The sequence below is a fragment of the Pseudopodoces humilis genome, chromosome 16, assembly GCF_049639895.1.
Source record: "Pseudopodoces humilis isolate 2021_Gansu_Grassland_sample_001 chromosome 16, ASM4963989v1, whole genome shotgun sequence".
Taxonomy (NCBI): domain Eukaryota; kingdom Metazoa; phylum Chordata; class Aves; order Passeriformes; family Paridae; genus Pseudopodoces; species Pseudopodoces humilis.
The window spans coordinates 11,882,145-11,900,055 of NC_142215.1; the positions used below are offsets into that span (position 1 = coordinate 11,882,145).

The 17,911-nt window shown below is 42.2% G+C and overlaps 1 protein-coding gene across 4 annotated transcripts in view; it reads left to right on the forward strand.

Annotated features, from left to right (window-relative positions):
• The window catches only part of MAPK6 (mitogen-activated protein kinase 6), a 69,416-nt gene extending 59,779 nt beyond the window's left edge, over positions 1-9,637 (forward strand). For all 4 annotated transcript variants that reach the window (XM_014251157.2, XM_014251158.2, XM_005521487.2 and 1 more), the window contains 5 exons: positions 691-1,900; positions 2,537-2,681; positions 5,651-5,815; positions 6,463-6,664; positions 7,264-9,637. In XM_014251157.2, coding sequence (XP_014106632.1) covers positions 1,346-1,900; positions 2,537-2,681; positions 5,651-5,815; positions 6,463-6,664; positions 7,264-8,362 — 2,166 coding nt within the window. In that variant the 5' untranslated portion in view covers positions 691-1,345 and the 3' untranslated portion in view covers positions 8,363-9,637. The remainder of the gene's footprint in view (positions 1-690; positions 1,901-2,536; positions 2,682-5,650; positions 5,816-6,462; positions 6,665-7,263) is intronic.
• The last annotated feature ends 8,274 nt before the right edge of the window (positions 9,638-17,911 follow it).

Consider the following 17,911-nt stretch of genomic DNA (forward strand, 5'->3'; position numbering starts at 1 on the left):
TTTCTATGTAAGGTTGGATAAGTGTAGAAATAATTGATAAAGTAGTAATATTTGTCTGATGAATTACCCCTGTGATTCCTGTAACAATGAGTCTGTAGAGGCAGAGTTTTTATTTGAGATGTTGGTAAACTTTATCCAAAATCACAAGGATTAAAGCTTTATAAGTGGCATTGGGTGTGCGCTGTATATTCAGTAAATACGGGGAGTGTACAAGCCTTACCCTTTTTGTGTGACCAGTACCTAGTTACCTCTTATTATGGTGAAATAATAAAACCTGATTTTGTCTTCAAATAAAAGTTTAATGAAAAGAATTGTTCCAAAATTTGCTGACAGATGCTACGGATACTGTTGCTTCTGGCTTGTCTCTTAACAGCTCTACTGGAGAATTACCAAGTTTGTTTTGTTAGTCTCTTTATTAAAACTCAGGAGGATTTTTTTTGTTGTGTACCATAAATCCAATAGATTACATCAAAAATGTTCACTATATATATTTCAGAAGTGGTGGTTGGTCATTATTGCTTTTCTCCACAAATGTGAAAAGTACATATAAGTTCTAATTAGTTTAGGTTTTTTGATGGTTTGTAACTGGACAGTAAATAAGTTGTACATTTAGGACAACATAATGAGTTGGGGGAGGAGGAAGGCTTTTGTATGTGCTGGGGTACTGATGTATTTTTCTCTGCTTTTCAGGTTGCCACGGAGTAAAATGGATGGTAGCTTTGACTGTGATTGTGGTGAGCTGGAGCCACCTGATCATTAACAGAAGGCATCTTTTGTAAATCAAGAGCTGCCAGTTTCCCATTTAACTAGACTGTAAACAAAGAAGAGAAAAAGGAGGAAGAAGGAAAAAAAAAGATAGTGCTTACCAGCACCATAGAATGACGCTGCTCAGGACCAGTCCAACACTGAATGTATCTGCACTGTGAGGAGGAGGATGTTAATAGAAGCCTATTATGTGCATATTTATTCACATTTTTGTTAAATGTTAACCAGATTAGCACAGTAGAGCTGAGTGCATAGTATGTCATTTCATTCCGTTTGAGTTTCTTGTGAGTATTTTCTTTAATGTCTGCAGAAATGCTGCACCTTTCTTGAACTATGAATGCTGCAATCTTTCTATCTTATGCTCGGTTTGAGTTCTAGAGCTTACGGGCTCTAAATTCAAGGGGACACAACAGGCCTGGCTGGCTCATAATGAAATGAGAGTGTCAAGAAACCATCTTGCAGTCAAAGCCAAGTGTTTCTTCTCCCTTTCTCTAAGACCTTTCCTTCAGATACCAGTGGAAGTGTCTCCGTGTGTTTACAGAAGCTTAGTAGTTTGAGGAAAAACGTAAAGAATTTTAAAATGGCAGAAAAATTTGAAAGTCTCATGAACATTCATGGTTTTGATCTGGGCTCTCGGTATATGGACTTAAAACCACTGGGCTGTGGTGGAAACGGCTTAGTTTTTTCTGCTGTCGATAATGACTGTGACAAAAGAGTAGCTGTCAAGAAAATTGTCCTTACAGATCCCCAGAGTGTTAAACATGCTCTACGTGAGATCAAAATTATTAGAAGACTTGACCACGATAACATTGTCAAAGTATTTGAAATTCTTGGTCCCAGTGGAAGCCAGTTAACAGATGATGTGGGCTCCCTGACAGAATTGAACTGTGTTTACATTGTCCAGGAATACATGGAGACAGATCTGGCTAATTTGCTAGAGCAAGGCCCTTTACTGGAAGATCATGCCAGACTTTTCATGTACCAGCTGCTACGTGGGCTCAAGTATATTCACTCTGCAAATGTTCTGCATAGAGATCTCAAACCAGCTAATCTTTTCATTAATACTGAAGACTTGGTGCTGAAGATTGGTGACTTCGGTCTTGCACGAATCATGGATCCTCATTATTCCCACAAGGTATGCAGAGAGTGGGAATATCTAAGTGATATATTGACAACTGTGCCTTCTTAAAATAGCATCTTTCTCCCTTTTATCACAGGAAGGCCTCCTTAGCATGGTTTGACTCAGATAGGACTACAGCAAGCTTCATTTTTTTTTTTTTTAATTTTTAAATTTTTTTTTTTTACTAAATGGGTTCAGAAAAGCAAAGGTTTTAACAGTGAACACAGAACCCAAGATTAAGAGCAACACTTAGTTACATTTACATTATAGAAGCCTTAGATAAGATTATAAGTAGTGCATTCATAGTGCAAATGTGGCTACTTTGGGGGATTGGTTTAGAGATACTGTCCTCCTGGTCTAGATGCTTCACAAGAGAGTTCAGTATCATCTCTGCATTTATTTGGCATCTGGGAATGAGAAAGTTTTGCTGCAGTATCTCATTTTACTAATAGTATCATATTTCTATATTGCTGCTGTTCACTCACAAAGATATTTGTAAAGGTAGAAAGGAGGTTTAGTAGAATACACACAATATAATCCCTGGGACCTTGAGACTAAAAAAATCTTGTTAGTAGTGCATTAAAAAATAAGAGATTTTAAAAAAACATAAGTCATAAAAATCTAATCAATTTTTTTAATTAATTTCATTAGGGCCATCTTTCTGAAGGATTGGTTACTAAATGGTACAGATCGCCCCGGCTTTTGCTTTCTCCTAATAACTACACTAAAGCCATTGACATGTGGGCTGCAGGTTGCATCTTTGCTGAAATGCTGACTGGGAAAACCCTCTTTGCAGGTGGGTAGAATAAAATTAGTGTGCATATTCATATTCTGTGCTTAATGATCTTCCTCAGGAAGGATTGGTTCTCGTGGCTAACATAACTAGTCATTGACTATCAGGATATGCTATATTATTACGCACTTCTATGCACTGTAAATTAATATATCTATAAAGCAGAAGACATTTCAATTTCATTACTTGTATTGGTGTGTATTTAGATAAATATCACAGTTTAATGTGGAAGTCATACACAGTAAATCTGTCTGTAATTATGTTAAGCTAAATTTATTGGTTGTCTAAGAAGTGTTCTGATACATGTGTGAATTGGTATATCCAGGGAGTATTTGAAGATTATGAATACCCTGAGCATCATATGCATAAAGATTAATTTTTTTTTTTAATGTAGTAAACCTAATTGCTTCTCTATATTTTAAATTACGAAGCCCCAGGGGCATAGATTTAAAGGTGTAAAATTGCACTACAGCAAGCAAACCTTCAACTGTTTCAGGTGAGATAGGAAGCAATGCTCTGGTCTCATTGAGTGCATCTATATTAGAGCTTTGGTTAGGATCAGGAGCAAATTTTTGGAGCCAGTCTCTTGATGGCTGTTCTGTACTATGTTGCTGACCTGGCTCAGAGCACAAACTAGAGCATTTTAGATAAAGTGCAACTGTTGGTTGCGCTATAGGAGATCACCACCTGCTGACATGCACTCGGTCCATGGGAGCAGATGAGTAAACTGCTGAAATACCTCTGAAATGCTTATTTTTGTGCACCCTGGGGCCTCAGCAGCAGCTGTCTTATTCAGGCTCACTCTTGGATTTGCTCCTGTTGGCCTGAATTACAGGAGTAATACAGATAAAACCTCTGAGACCTAAGCTTGCATTTCAAAGTTCATGTTCCTCTAGACACGTGTGGGCTGCAAGCACACCTCTGTGGTCATTCTTAGCTTTGCATGAAAGGGCAATGGAATTGAGAGCTTCTTCCCATATAGTAGTTAATAGAGAACTGTCACTTGAAGGCATTATTTGGTATAAATCAGCAATTAATACGTGCAGAGGCTTCTCTTATAACATGCAGTGAGTTTTTCACTCTTTGAGTTACTAACTACTGGGGTAATGTCCCCAGAGTACTATCTACATGCTTGGCTGATATGAGATTTATTAGGTTCCCATTGCATCAGGAACTTCTGCTGGCAATTAATGGGAGAAAGTCTGCAGATTTCATCCTTCAGCATAGATTGATCACAACTGCCAGCATTTTGGCTTTTTTTCCTTTGAGTAGCATTGGTATTTGTCACAATTTTTTATTGGCCCAATAGCTGTGCAGAGAGAATTCTGTTAAAAAACTTGGTCTTAGTCACCAAAATCCTAAGTTTGTAGTCTTGTTTATATGCCTTAATTGGATTGAGTAGATACTTAGAAAAATATTTTAAGTATAGATGTGCCCCTCTGAAAGTTTAGCACTGCCACAGTTTCCAAATCTAAAGAAAAGTGGATTTTTTGATGTCATGCATTTGGAAAAGGAAGATGGTTGGAGATATGATAGTTATTCTGCCCTGGGGCTCTGAATAAAGTTCTTTGCAGAGTTGTTTGGAGGGATTGATTTGGTTAATTGCAATTTCCTGTGTACTTCTGAACCATCCCTTAGGAATCCTGCTGTTCAGAAAGCTGATGAGAATGGAAAGGAAGAATGCAGATTAATACTGCAGAATACCTGGAACAAGTGAGGGTAGAGAAGTTGAGGCAGAGGAATTCAGTAGCTTTTCCAAACAACTTCTCTACTTCTTTGTTCTAAATCAATATTTTGCAATGGTTATTTCATTGATAGGGGACAGAAAGCTGATTAATTTTTAGGATGGTACTAATTACACAGTAAAATCTGTTTTCCAGCAAATTGCAAGCAATACAACATCTGATAGATCATATTAAGTAATTTGTTGTAGTCTGAATTAGAACAAAACAGCTCTCTCAGTCCAGTAAAGAAGTTAACACGAGGCAGTACTGATTAGTGTGGGGAACTCTGTCAGATTTTCTGCAGTGACTTTGCCTCAGCTTTTGAAGTCACCTGGCAGGTGTGTGGTGGGATGTCCAGTGCAGACTGCTGTGCTGTGCAGGCACTGAAGTGAACTGAGAGTGTGGAGGTTACTGTCACATACCATCAGTATTGCTTGTGATTGCCCAGAGCTGCTTGGTGAAGGAGGGAAACACTGGTGTGCAAATAATCCTATATAATTTCATCTGTTAGTTGAATCTCTAGGATCCTACATCCTTCTTGGAGCTGGACAACAAGCTGAAGTTGGCAAGTTACATTTCTGGGTACTCCAGTACTGAATATAGATGCTGTTCATTATTCAAAATTGACCTGCTGTATAGGCCCTTATTGTTCTTATCCTGGGAAACTTCAGGTGGTGTTAAAAGAGTATTATAATTACAATCATAATACAGTATTTTTTTCAAGAGTATCACTGTGTAACCAAAAGGTGATTTTTGACTTGCACTTGACAGTTAATGCAGGATTTCAGAGTAGAATAACAATACAAATGGTTGTGGCCTGCAAAATGTCTTTCTGAGCTAAACTACTACTGTTCTTATTAATAAGGAACTTAAAATTCAAAGTGAGGTCAAATACTGCATTTATTAGGTAGAAAGGGGAGGATTGCAGTATATAGAGTATAATGAAAAGGGTATTGCTGTAGAATGCCTCATCCATGGTGAAAACACCCTTATGAAAGGTTAAGGTTAGGTCTCTTTATCTGTGAATAGCAGCTCTGTAATTCTTCATACACCACGGCATTTATTAAGAGCTCTTCAGATTTATTATCATTTAAATTCAGAACTTCAGCCTTTCCTCTGTTACAGGAGATTATAATCTTTTACTGGAAATAGCTGCTTAGAGCACAAAATTTTGACATGCCTTTCATATGCAGGGATCAGAAATGTTTAAAGTCAAAATGGCAGCTTGTCTTTTCTTTTGGTGCTCAGGTGCACATGAACTTGAACAGATGCAGTTGATTCTAGAATCAATTCCTGTTGTACATGAGGAGGACCGTCAGGAGCTTCTCAATGTAATTCCAGTTTACATTAGAAACGATATGACTGAGCCACACAAACCTTTAACTCAGTTGCTTCCAGGCATCAGTCCTGAAGGTAAGTAATGAAAAAAAACCAAAAAAACTTGATTCAATGTTTTGATGTTTCAAAATCATCAAATAACAGCTTTGAGGTACAGGTGTGTGATTGTTAAAAGCAAGTTTCAATTAGAAGAATCTGTGTTCTCTGAAGAAGGATTGTCTTCTGCTGTAATAAAAAAAAAATCTAGTTCTATGATGGCTGCTTGGTTATCTTTAGTTAGATTAGATTTAGATCAGAATTTTGAGTCTATGCTGGACCTACATGCACTGGAATTGCTCTGTTTTGAGACACTGGCCTTTTAAATACAAGGGAACATTGGAATGGAGTTAGTATAGAAGGACTGTCTTTCAAATGTTTTTGAGAGTCCCCCAGCCAAAGTAAAAACAGTGTTTCCTGGTAGCCATTGCTGGATACTGATTCAGCTTGAAGCTTTCTGTCTTGTGCTGGTTTTTTATGCTTTAAGTTAAATTATGGTTGATCTCAAATTTGACTTCTCTCTTTTTCTGATGGCTACAGGATGCATATTTGGCACTGTACAGTCAGTAGCTGATACTTCACAGACAGCTACTTTGAAACAACTAGAGGGCTCTAGAGCAAAGCACTGCACCTTAATGTTCTAAGTGTCAGAAATTTCCTATTTAATGGTAGCTTATATTCTACAGCACTGGACTTCCTGGAGCAAATTCTGACATTTAGTCCCATGGATCGATTGACAGCAGAAGAAGCTTTGTCCCATCCTTATATGAGCATTTATTCCTTTCCAACGGATGAGCCTATTTCAAGTCATCCTTTTCACATTGAAGATGAGGTTGATGATATTCTGCTAATGGATGAAAGTCACAGCCATATTTATAATTGGGAAAGGTAAATTTATCACTTACTGTGGTAGCATAACTGGATGGTTTTGTGCTTGAAGTGACATTGATTCATGGGCATTATTTCCCTTTCTGTTTGTTTCTTCTTCTTGAGATGACATGAGAATAAAGTTTTCCCTTATAGCATTATCATTGGATTTATAATCCATTAGATGTGACTTGGATATGCTGATGGATTCCTGAGTTGCACTCAGGACTCCAGAATCTATCTATTATTTTTTTTCTTCCCCAAAATACTTCTCTAAAAATAAATCTTGTTTAAGGAGATTGTCTTAAATCTTGTTTAATTATGATTGTCTTGTCTAATGCTTAGTGCATATTATAGTAAAGAGATTTCACAGTAGTTATCTGAAGTCAATTAAACACACTTTAGGAAGAGTTCTGTAAATGGAGTGAGCTATTGTACATAATTCTGTTTCTTCATGCTAGATTAAATTAAAAACCTGCAAGAGGTACCCAGTTGGATTAAGGAAAAACTTTGTGTTGAATTGTCATTATTTTGTAAGGGAATTTCTAAACTTGACTGTCTCTGTCTTGGGAGCTGGAAGACTGTTTTTAGCTGCTAACACTTAGGAAATTGTTTTACAGATACCATGAAAGTCAATTTTCAGACCATGACTGGCCTATTCATAATAACTATGAAGCTGATGAAGTTCAGCGTGATCCAAGGGCTCTCTCTGATGTTACTGATGAAGAAGAAGTGCAAGTAGATCCTCGCAAATATTTGGATGGAGATCGTGAAAAGTACCTGGAGGATCCTGCCTTTGACACCCACTTCTCTACTGAGCCTTGCTGGCAGTACTCAGATCACCACGAAAACAAGTATTGTGATCTGGAATGTAGTCACACTTGTAATTACAAAATGAGGTCATCTTCATACCTAGATAATTTAGTTTGGCGAGACAGTGAAGTTAACCATTACTATGAGCCCAAGCTTATTATAGATCTTTCAAACTGGAAGGAACAAAGCAAAGAAAAGTCTGACAAGAAAGGCAAGTCTAAATGTGAAAAGAATGGGTTGGTGAAAGCTCAGATAGCACTTGAGGAAGCATCACAGCAACTTGTTGAAAAAGAAAGGGAGAAGAATCAAGGGTTTGACTTTGATTCTTTTATAGCAGAAACCATCCAGCTTAGTTTACAACATGAGTCTACTGATGTTGATAAATTAAATGACTTGAACAGTTCAGTGTCTCAGATAGAGTTGAAAGGAATAATATCGAAGTCGGTGAGCAGAGAGAAGCAGGAGAAGGGAATGGCCAATTTGGCACAGTTAGAAGCTCTGTACCAAACTTCTTGGGACAGTCAGTTTGTCAGTGGTGGGGAGGGGTGCTTCCTCATAGACCAGTTCTGTTGCGAAGTAAGGAAAGATGAACAAGTTGAAAAAGAAAATACTTACACCAGTTATTTGGACAAATTCTTTAGTAAGAAAGAAGATGCTGAAATGCTAGAACCTGAGCCAGTAGAAGAGGGGAAGCTTGGGGAGAAGGAAAGAGAAGAGAGCTTTCTCAGTAACAGTGGGGAACTCCTCTTCAACAAGCAGCTTGAGGCTATAGGTATTCCTCAGTTTCACAGCCCTGTTGGTTCGCCTCTCAAGTCCATCCAGGCCACGCTAACGCCTTCTGCTATGAAATCATCTCCCCAGATTCCCCACAAAACCTACAGCAGCATTCTGAAACATCTAAACTAAAACACTCAGCAGACATTTCTTTTATATTCATGAGATGTGTTTGTCTTTTTTTATTACTAGTGTAAGTAATTTTTTTACTTGAATCAGATGGTGTAATTTTGGTATGGATTTCATTAGTTTTCTGTTTACCATTGTTTTTACAATCCAGAATTACTTTCTATACATGAGTTAGTTTTGTTTTTAAACTGGCATGTCGTTTGCACACAAAATTAAAGAATAGAGCAAAATAATGCAAAATGCAGGAGGTAACAAAAAAAAAATGCACTAAACCAAGTAAAAAAAACATTCTCTCAGTAAAAGTGTCCATGTTTTGCAGAAAAAGAACCTTGCCTTGAAATTTACACAGTGAGACTGTACATAATTGCATGAGAATATCTATTTTTCCCAAAACATTTTTTTCATTCATGCGTATTTTAGAGTTTTTCATACTCTACACATTTCTTAGACACATGATACCAGCAGCAACTGAAGTGAATGCAGAATTTGGTACGCATGTGTTATCTACCTCAAGGTAACAGCAGTATGTGGCAAAAACATTAACCACCCATAGTGCTTCTCATTATGCACTTCTGTTTAGCCAGCATTATTGTAGTAGCTATTCCTATTGAAAATCATTCAATATTTATAAATGTTCTGGTATGCATTCTTTATAGTGAAGTGTTAATATGCAGCACTTTTATTTATTTTAGCAAATAAGTATATTTCTGTAATTATAGAAAGTCAATTTTTGAGTTCCTTTTCAGATAAAAGTTTTTGTTTAGCCACTACAGTTTTATTGCCTACATAGCTGGATATATATTAACATCGGCTTATTCTGAGGCTATCCAATACATTTTTATTTTTATTTTTTAGTTTTTCATTTCAAGTAAAGCACTCACTGTGTATAGGAATTTGTAATTGGAGGTGCTTGATCTCTACAAAGAAATTAGGAATTGCTTTATTATCAAATGCTCCTAGAAGTCTTAATTGTGTTCATTTTTTTAAAATTTTGTAATGTTAGTTGTGTGCATGGAAATAATTAAGGTACAACATTACTGTAGGTTAAAGTTCTATATGGTGAGACATTTTGTTTTTACTGTATGTTTTTACTGAATGATTCCTGTCCCACTCCCAGCCCCCCTCAAAAGCAAGCATGAATAAAATTAGGTTAAATATAGCATGTAGCATCTCGGTCTTTTGAAAATTTGTTTTACCTTCTGGTTTTTTGAAATACTGGATGTATCATTGGCTCCCCTGTTCAAAACTAAAAACAAATAAAAACATGGCCAGCAAAAAGGGCTGTTTGTGATGCTTTGTACACACCTGGCAGATGAAGAGCAGCTGCTGTGCTGCAGCTGGGGGAGGTGTGAGGGTCACTGCCTAACACAGGGTGCTCATGGAAGCAGGAGAAACTCTCCCTGGGGCTGCAGCATCCTGGAAGGAGATTCCCAGGAGTTCCCTTCTGTCCTGGTGCCTGCACCTGTAATCCCATGGAGTGGTGTGGCTGTGAAAGCACAAAGTGGTTATGCAGCAGTGTCCATAACCATTTCTGTTCAAAACAGACTTTCAGAGTGTGACTGAAGTTCCTGTTCTGTCAGTGTTTTAGGCAGATGAGCGTTAAGGGAAAAGCTGCTGCGAGCACTTCACGTTGCTGGCAGCCTGGAGTGCAGGTGAGCGTGCAGGTTCCTCAGGCAAGAGCCTGGCTGGAGCACTTCCATGAGGAGATTCTGGGAGCCCACAGGTAGCTCCTGTGGGATGTTTCAAAATGTGCAGGTCAGGCCTCTGTTGCAGCAAGCCCTAGAACAGTATGTATTTCTCTTCCAGTTCCTCCCCTCACTGCCATTCCAGAGGGAGCTAATTAATTGTCCAATAAAGCTACAGCTCCTGGCAAGCTCCTACAGCTTTTCCTATGACAGGGTTTCAGTTCCTCCAGATTCTTCCATCCCTGCTCCTCTGGCAGGTGGCACAGCTGCACCTGGCCTAGCACAGGGGTCTGTCCCTGCAGTGAGGCACGGCTGGAGTGTCCCTGGGCACGGTCCCTGCACATTTCTGCAGCTGCAGCAGTGGGGTGTGGGCTGTAGGGAGGGGGGTGACCAGCTGCCCTCTGGGCAAGGGATTGTTCTCAAGGGCTGTGGGGGTTTTTGTTGAGATTGGATGAAAGCAATGGGTGGGAAGCTTGGAAGAATAGGAAACAAAATTCCTCTTAAAAAACACAGCTTGTACAAATGAAGTATCCTTTTTGCTTATTTTTGGTTTATTTTTTTTTTTTTTTAGAACACATGTGAAAACAGTACTTAGGAAGCCTGTAAGGTACAAAGGGACCATTTTGTACTAAAAGGACGGGGAGAGTCGAGTGTTGAGCCTAAACCCAGCGTGGTGCTTCATTACCTTTGTCTTCTACCTGTGCTGAGGAGGCAACACTGTACAGGCTGTGCTGCCTGCTTTGGTGCACATCCTGCTCTCACAACAGGCTCCATCCATGGGGCACTGTAGGGTGCAGCTGGACAGTCGGGATTATTAAACAGAAGGAATTCCCTGTGTGGATACAAAAGTGTTTTGTAAGGACCATGCGAAGTGGAATCACTGCTAGGAAGTGAAGGTGCTCTGGGTGTGGTGCTGGGTTCTCTCTTGGCAAACTGCAGGAGTGTTGGAACAACAGCCTGCAGAAAGTGCAGGGTGTCGCAGGTTGTTCCCATGGGGTGGGACATGGCTCCTGCCCTGTACTCATCAGCTGTGCCTATCCCTGCAGGAAAAAATAGGTCTGTTACATGTGTAGCCCTTTGGCTGTGACCTAGCAACAGCATTGTCTTTAAAAACAAAATATGGAAGAGGCTTAAATTGTGAACCAGATAAAGGGAACCCTGTTTCACACCAAGGTGCTTGCCAAGTACAATGGAACACCCTTATTTAACAAAAAAGCAAATAAGAAATGAGAACATTAAGCATCTTTTGAAAGTACCCTTTCTTCTCCAAGTGGCCTTTGGTTAAAAGGCAGCATTTTAAAGTATATTTAACAAGAGCTTCAGCTAGAAGAGGTGATGTTTACAACAGACCAGGACAGAGCCTTTTACACGTCCTGTCATCACATGAGATCTAATAATTGCTGAACAGTTTGTTCTGATCAAGAGTTCTCAGCCATGGTCAGTTACCTTCCTCAGGGTTGTGTTTAATTTTAATTAAATCAGAGTTACTATATATAATCTTAGCTATTTTTATAAGCCTTTGCCTACACTGCTGGTAGTGGTGTGACGACAGTGTGAGCAGCATAGCTTAGCTGGCCCTTGCTGTGAGCAGAGCTGCTCTGCTGGGGCTCTAGGCTGGATGTGGGGTTTTGTGAACCAGCACTGGGGCAGGCCCTGCAGCTGCTGCCCCTCCCTGCCCTGCTCAGCAGAGCACCTGTACCTGCAGCAAAGGGTTCACTGCCTACAGCTACATCTGTGCCTTGGTGTACTTCGTTTTTCTGTCACCTTGCTATTGCCTTTTCTGTGCTGCAGAAGCTCTTAGAGCCAAGCCTGCTGCATCCTGTTAAAGGTTTGCCAAGTTCCCACTTTGGTCCAGCTGATTGCCTGGAGGCACTGGTTTATGAACCAGGTTTTTAATGCCTTTTTTACAGGTGTTCACCAGAGAGGATTTTTGCCATATGGAACTAATGTTGCTATTTTTTTCTGTCCCCTTCTAACCTCTGTGATAGTCAGGGATGTCATTTTCCATATGTGGACTTTTATCTCCTACTCTACACATGTGTATAGTGCCAACCCCAGAGAACTAACTGTAGGCAGGGTCCCAGGGAATTCAGTGGCACACTGTGGTGCAATTATTGCTGGATATCAAGAAGAAAACCATCCTTGAGCTAAATCTGCTCCCACAAGTCTTCTTTATTTATACTCATGTTGCTTTCCTGCTGCTGAGATCTGGAAGTGCTTGTCAAGCCTTCAGCTGGGTTTTATACGTAATTAAACAGTAACCTGTCTTCGTTCTTCCAAAGATGCAGCCCTGAGCAACAGCAGCCCTGAACCAATTTGTTCCTTACTCCTTGAATTATTTCAGTTCTTACAAAATCCTGTAAATTCTTGTTTGCTGTTCCGCCACCGTTTGCGTCAGACTTGAGCTGAACAACCTGGGCAGTAATGCCAGGGGGTATTTAGTAACAAGCAAATAATCCAGATCCCTGCTGCACCCAGCACTCAGGCTTCCATTCCAGTGTCTATATTTAAAATGGTTATCTGCTTATGCTGAGTGCTATTGGAGAACTCCTTAAAACAGTGAGTGTTGAAAAGTTCAGTGGCTGCTCCTGGCTGGGAAGTGGCATGGTTGCTGCGGGGATCATGTACAGCAGGCCATGTGCAGAGGGAGCTGTGCCCAGCAGCCCCTGGGGACGAGGTGATGGCCAGGTATGGCCACACTCTGCAAATAGCTGGGGCAGGAGCTGGCAGCAGCCACACGTGTCATTTGCTTTCCTCAGAAATCTGTCTGCTTCATCCTGACTGCTGAGCAGCCCTTCTATAGAGAGCTCTGATAATAAAATACCTTTTGCAATCTCTGTGCTGGGCTACTGCAGCCAAAATTACTTTTAACCTTTATGTCACCCAGCCTGGATTGCTACGTGTGGTATGAAATCCCAAAATGTGTGTTTGGCAGCTGGGGCTGGGACAGGGAACTTGTGACTTGCCCAGCATCAGAGCCAGCAATTCCATTGCCCTTCACGTCCCATCTTTGGCTCCCTTGTTCCCAGCACAAAGGTGCTGGGAGATAATTCCCACAGCTCACACTGAGAAAGATCATGGCTGTAGGGAAAGGGAGTCTGGAAGAGCTTTTCCATCTGTCCCTGGGGACTTGGGTTAATCTATGCTTACATCCAATCTGTGTTTCCAGAGCACAGAGTCATTGCTGAACTGGCGGCTGATGGTTTGATGGGTTTTCTTCCCTTTTAACGCTGGTAGAAGGCTGATTCATTTTGTCCTAATTTGGTATTGTTCTGCATTACTTGTGTCTTAGATTACACTTTTTCCATATTTCTTGTAACTTTTGGTTTAGGCTTATTATATTCTTCTAATATAATCATAATAATCATTCATGGTTGAATATAGGCCAAGGCAAGGGGGTGATCCCTTGCCTGCTTGGCTAATGATCACTGACCACTCTCAGAATAGATGTGAGGCCTAATACAGGCTTTCCTTTATATCTGAATTTTGCCATCTTCCTCATGCCATATCCCAGGGCTCTGGTGCTGGGTAGTGTGGAAGTTTCATTGCCACACTAACCCCACTGTGGCTGGTGCACAAGTATAATCCTCATCATTTTTCTGTCATCTTCTCCACAGCATCTTCACAAGAAGCAAGTGTAGCCAGGGTAGAATTTCTGCTTTACAAGATTGTTGATCTTTTAGTTTGCAGCTCAGGCTTCAGCAATGGATGCTCCAAAATCAGACTCAGGCAGTGGAAGGACATTTTCTCATTCTTGTTCTTGGTGATGCCATTCAGACTGGATTAGAGTCTAAATCTTCAGTGCTAGAGGCTGTAGAGAAACAATGTTTCCATTTAATGTCTGTCTTGAATTTTATCATTTAGAAGGACTTAAAGTGAATGACACATTTGTTGTGACTTCTGTGTTTAGTTGGATATAGATTTAGTCAGTACAGTTCTTGAAATAGCTGGGTAACAAGCAGAAGGATTCTTAAAGCCTATGATTAAGAAACTAGATAGATTTGGGTTTTGTTTTGGATCATATTTGTCTCAGATATTTTCTGCTATTGTTAGAGTCTTAGCAGATTTGATGTTGACACATATTGAAAGATTAAATTATTTCTAGTTACTAAATTATCTTTTGGACCCTTACACATGATATTTCACTGGTTTTCCATGATTCTTTATTTTCTTTTTACTTGCTTTTATACAGAGAAACCCTCAGTGACTCAGGTGTTTGAGTCTCAATTTTGCATCACACCAGCAAGGTGCCAGTCTGTTGGAGTGTAGAGTGGACAGGAATTTTGGGAAGTCCTTTGGGATTGCTGGCATTTGTATCTGTATTTCTGTCGGCCTTGTAACTGCATCACCCAGAGTACAGCATCCACTTCCAACAAGGCAAGGTAAAAATCCTGTGACTGGCTGAGGGACCTGCACAGGGCAAGGAGATCCATCATGCAGAGCAAATCCAGGAGAAAAACTCTGGAAGCCTAAGGGGAGCTCTGGCAAGCTGGGCAGCCATGGAGAGGCTCTCTGTTTGCAGCTGGAACGTGGAAGAGACTGGCTGCCTGCAGCTGTATGGCTCAGCTGATCACTACCTTACAGCATTTCTCCTGACAAAACCATGATGGTGCCAGCAGTGGAGCAGGCACTTGGTTCTTCAGCCAACACTGAGAAAAATACGAAAGCACAGAGCTGCCTGAGCGATTCACTGGCACAGTGGACTCAAAATGATGAGCTGTAAGCTGGGTGGCTGTGCTGGCTCAGCAGTGGGTGCCAGCACCAGCAGTGGAGAGGAGCCAGGCGTGACCAGGGCAGAGTCCAGCTCATCCTCCAGAGCGCTGGTGCAGCCCAGGGAGCAGGTTTCCACCCTGCCTGCCAGGAATCGCAGTCTGCCTTGGCATGGGCAGGAGGAAAAATATGATGGGAAACAGGAAGATTAAAATAATCCCAGTGAAAACAGGAAGTTGGGAAGCTGGTCACAGAGTGGGGCTGCAGGGCTGGCTGGCTGCGGGAGGCTGCTGGGAGCAGGGAGGCTCTCACACAGGCTGTTTGGGGCAAAACACCCAGCTCTCACATGTGAGACACACACCAAAGCCTTGAGGCAGAGACAGCACAGCTCTGCTGGCAGCAGACTGGTATCTTGTGTTCCCCAAAATATGACTGATTATGGCTATTTACACCAATGTGTTCACTCATCTTCTCTCAACACCTGCCTGAATTCTTTTTTGCTGGATGAAGGTCATAAACCGTTCCCTACAACACATCATCCTGGCATCACATTTATTTAACAGCTAGGACCTGCCAGGCAGTGGGATGGAGCTGTTCCAGAGCCCAGCTGCCAGCAGGGAGCTGGATATCCCCCAGCTGATCACAGCCTGCTCTCCGAGCCGCCATCCATGGCATCCTTCCAGCTACGACAAAATAAAAACCAAACCGTGTTTGTCTCTCACTAAACTGCCTCTTCCTTCCAGGGGCTGACAGCAGCAGTCAGTGCTGTGGATTTACGGCAGGGGCAGGCCCTGGGGTGGCTGAGGGAGCTGGTTCCCATCCCCAGGGCCAGTTTGTGACCTGTCTCAGGCTGTTGCTGGGGCTGGAGAGGAGCTGCTGGCCAGGGCCCAAGCAGCTTCTCAGGTGTTTGCACAGCCAGCACTGAGGTGTTTCTGCTCCTCTGGGAGCAGAGCAGCTGCAGTGCCAGACACTGGTCCCAGCCTGGAGAGCCTGGTGGGCTCATGAGAGGGCTCTGCATTGCAGTCCCAGGCTCCAGCACGTGTGGACTGTGCTCAGAAGCAAGTGTGAACTCAGTGCCCCCTAACTGATGAGGTCATTGATCCATTAGAAAATGCATACTAGAATCTCTGAGGCCAAATCAAACTGGGTTGTTCTTTAGGCAGAATAAAAATTGCTATTTTCCATGAGTCCAAGCTGCTATCCACTTACTTACTTTCCATGGCTAAACTGAATCTGAGATGTGCATTGCAAGTTTCCAGTGTTTGTCAATGCAGTGCAGAGCCAGATGGATGCAGCCCTTGGATGATGACCATGTCCCCAGTTTTAATCAGCCAGTTAACACAGAGCAGTTCTTCCCAGACATCAGGTCTTCCCCCAGTTAGGCATCCCAGCTGGCCAGGCGTGGCTGTAGGGCTTGGAAGGAGAGCTCAGTAAAGGGCAGGCTCTGCCCAGCACCACACTGCTCCTGCAGCAGGGGAATTGGCTTTCCCTGGTGTATCTGCAACTGGCTTTTCTCATCAGCATTCCAGATGATTTGGGTCCTGAGGATGCCAGTATAACCAGTGTTTCCTATAACCTCAGTTTCTCTTCCTCCACTCTCAGAAAATGAGACAGGTTTGTTCTCCAGGTCCTTGAAATAGTCAAAGTCTTGTGCTCATCCATAGATGTTCACTACATCTCATGACTTTTACAATAAGTGATAAATAATAGGAAGAGACAGAGTGTGTAAAGTGAAATAATTGACTGGAGTCAGTGGCCTGACTGCCCCTGGAACTCGGGCCATTTTCTGGAGTAGTGGGATGCCCAGCTCCTTTAACAATCAGCCCCTGAACAATTTTTGTCCAAGACTAAATAAAGAGATGTATTTCCAATATTAATTTCTTCACTGTTGTGGGTTTTGACATCAATTTTGGTGTCTGTGGGCAGAGTCACAGAAGAGCAGGCTTCAAACTCAAGGAGCCAGATCTGGGGAGCTCCCCGCATGCCAGGAGGGGAGTGTGGGGAGCAACACCCCTGTGGCAGCCCAGAGACAGTTCAAACTCATGTTAGTTTTACATATTTGACAAGAGAAATCTCTCCAGGCACCACTTCAATCCAATTTACAGCATCTGGCTGAAGTGAAGTATGAGAAGAATTTGCTTTAGCGATGTGAGTGTCGATGTGTGGGGAGCTGGGCGAGCAGGCAGGGCAGGCTGCACCAGCCCTGGGGATGGTGGGGCTGAGCAGCCAGGGGGGCTCAGGGAAGCTCCATCCCTCAGCACAGGCACCCTGCTCTCTGCCAGTGAGGCCAGTGGCAGCAGGTCAGGAACAGACCGACTTGGTCCTTCCCCCTTCTTCTTAAAATCCTCGTGAAGCTGCTGTAAAAAACGAGTTGGAGGTGCTAGTGCTTGTGTAGCAGGTGACATTCCAGCAGGGAATGTTGCCTCTGGGCACCAGGGCACTCCATTTCTGTCTCACTGCCACATAGCACCCCAGCCCCAACACCCACACAGCTGAGCTCACAGAAATTTGGGAATGGTGTGGCTTTCAAACAGTTTAAGATAGCTTCACTTCCTGCAGAGGGAAAGCAAGCCTCAAGAGGCTTTGCAGCATGCACAAATATTAATTGCCTTCCTCCTGTGTGTTGTCTTCTTCACTACAGAGCAGGGAAAGTGAAAGATGGAGCAGTTAAACCTCACCTGCAAGAGCAGGGTGCTGACTGGGGTAGGACAAGCCAGCCTCCCCCGATGCTGGAGTTTGAGTCACCTTAAGGGAGTTGGAAGATTAAGGTAAGGAGGAAAGTCATTTACAGCTTTAGCTCTTACTTTGTCCCTGAAATCTCTGCAGTGTCCTGGGCATTTATAGAAACTAATGAACCATGTCAGCTGAATGTGGAGCACTTACAGGGAGAACTGGAGCACTGAGGGGGATTAGAGGTAGCGTCCAGATGAGAAAGCAGTGGGAGAGCCCAGCCCTGTTGGTTTGGGAGAGCAGTGTGTTTGCAGAGGTAGCACATCCCACCTGGACAGGGTACATCCCACCTGGAGACGGTGCCCTGGCCGTGCTGCCTTACAAAGCAAGTGAGGAGGAGTGATTCCTGACCTTACTTTTTAAAGAGAAGGAGAAAAAGGAGGTTTGCTCTATTCTGACTGTAAAGGAGGGAAGGCCACTTGTACCT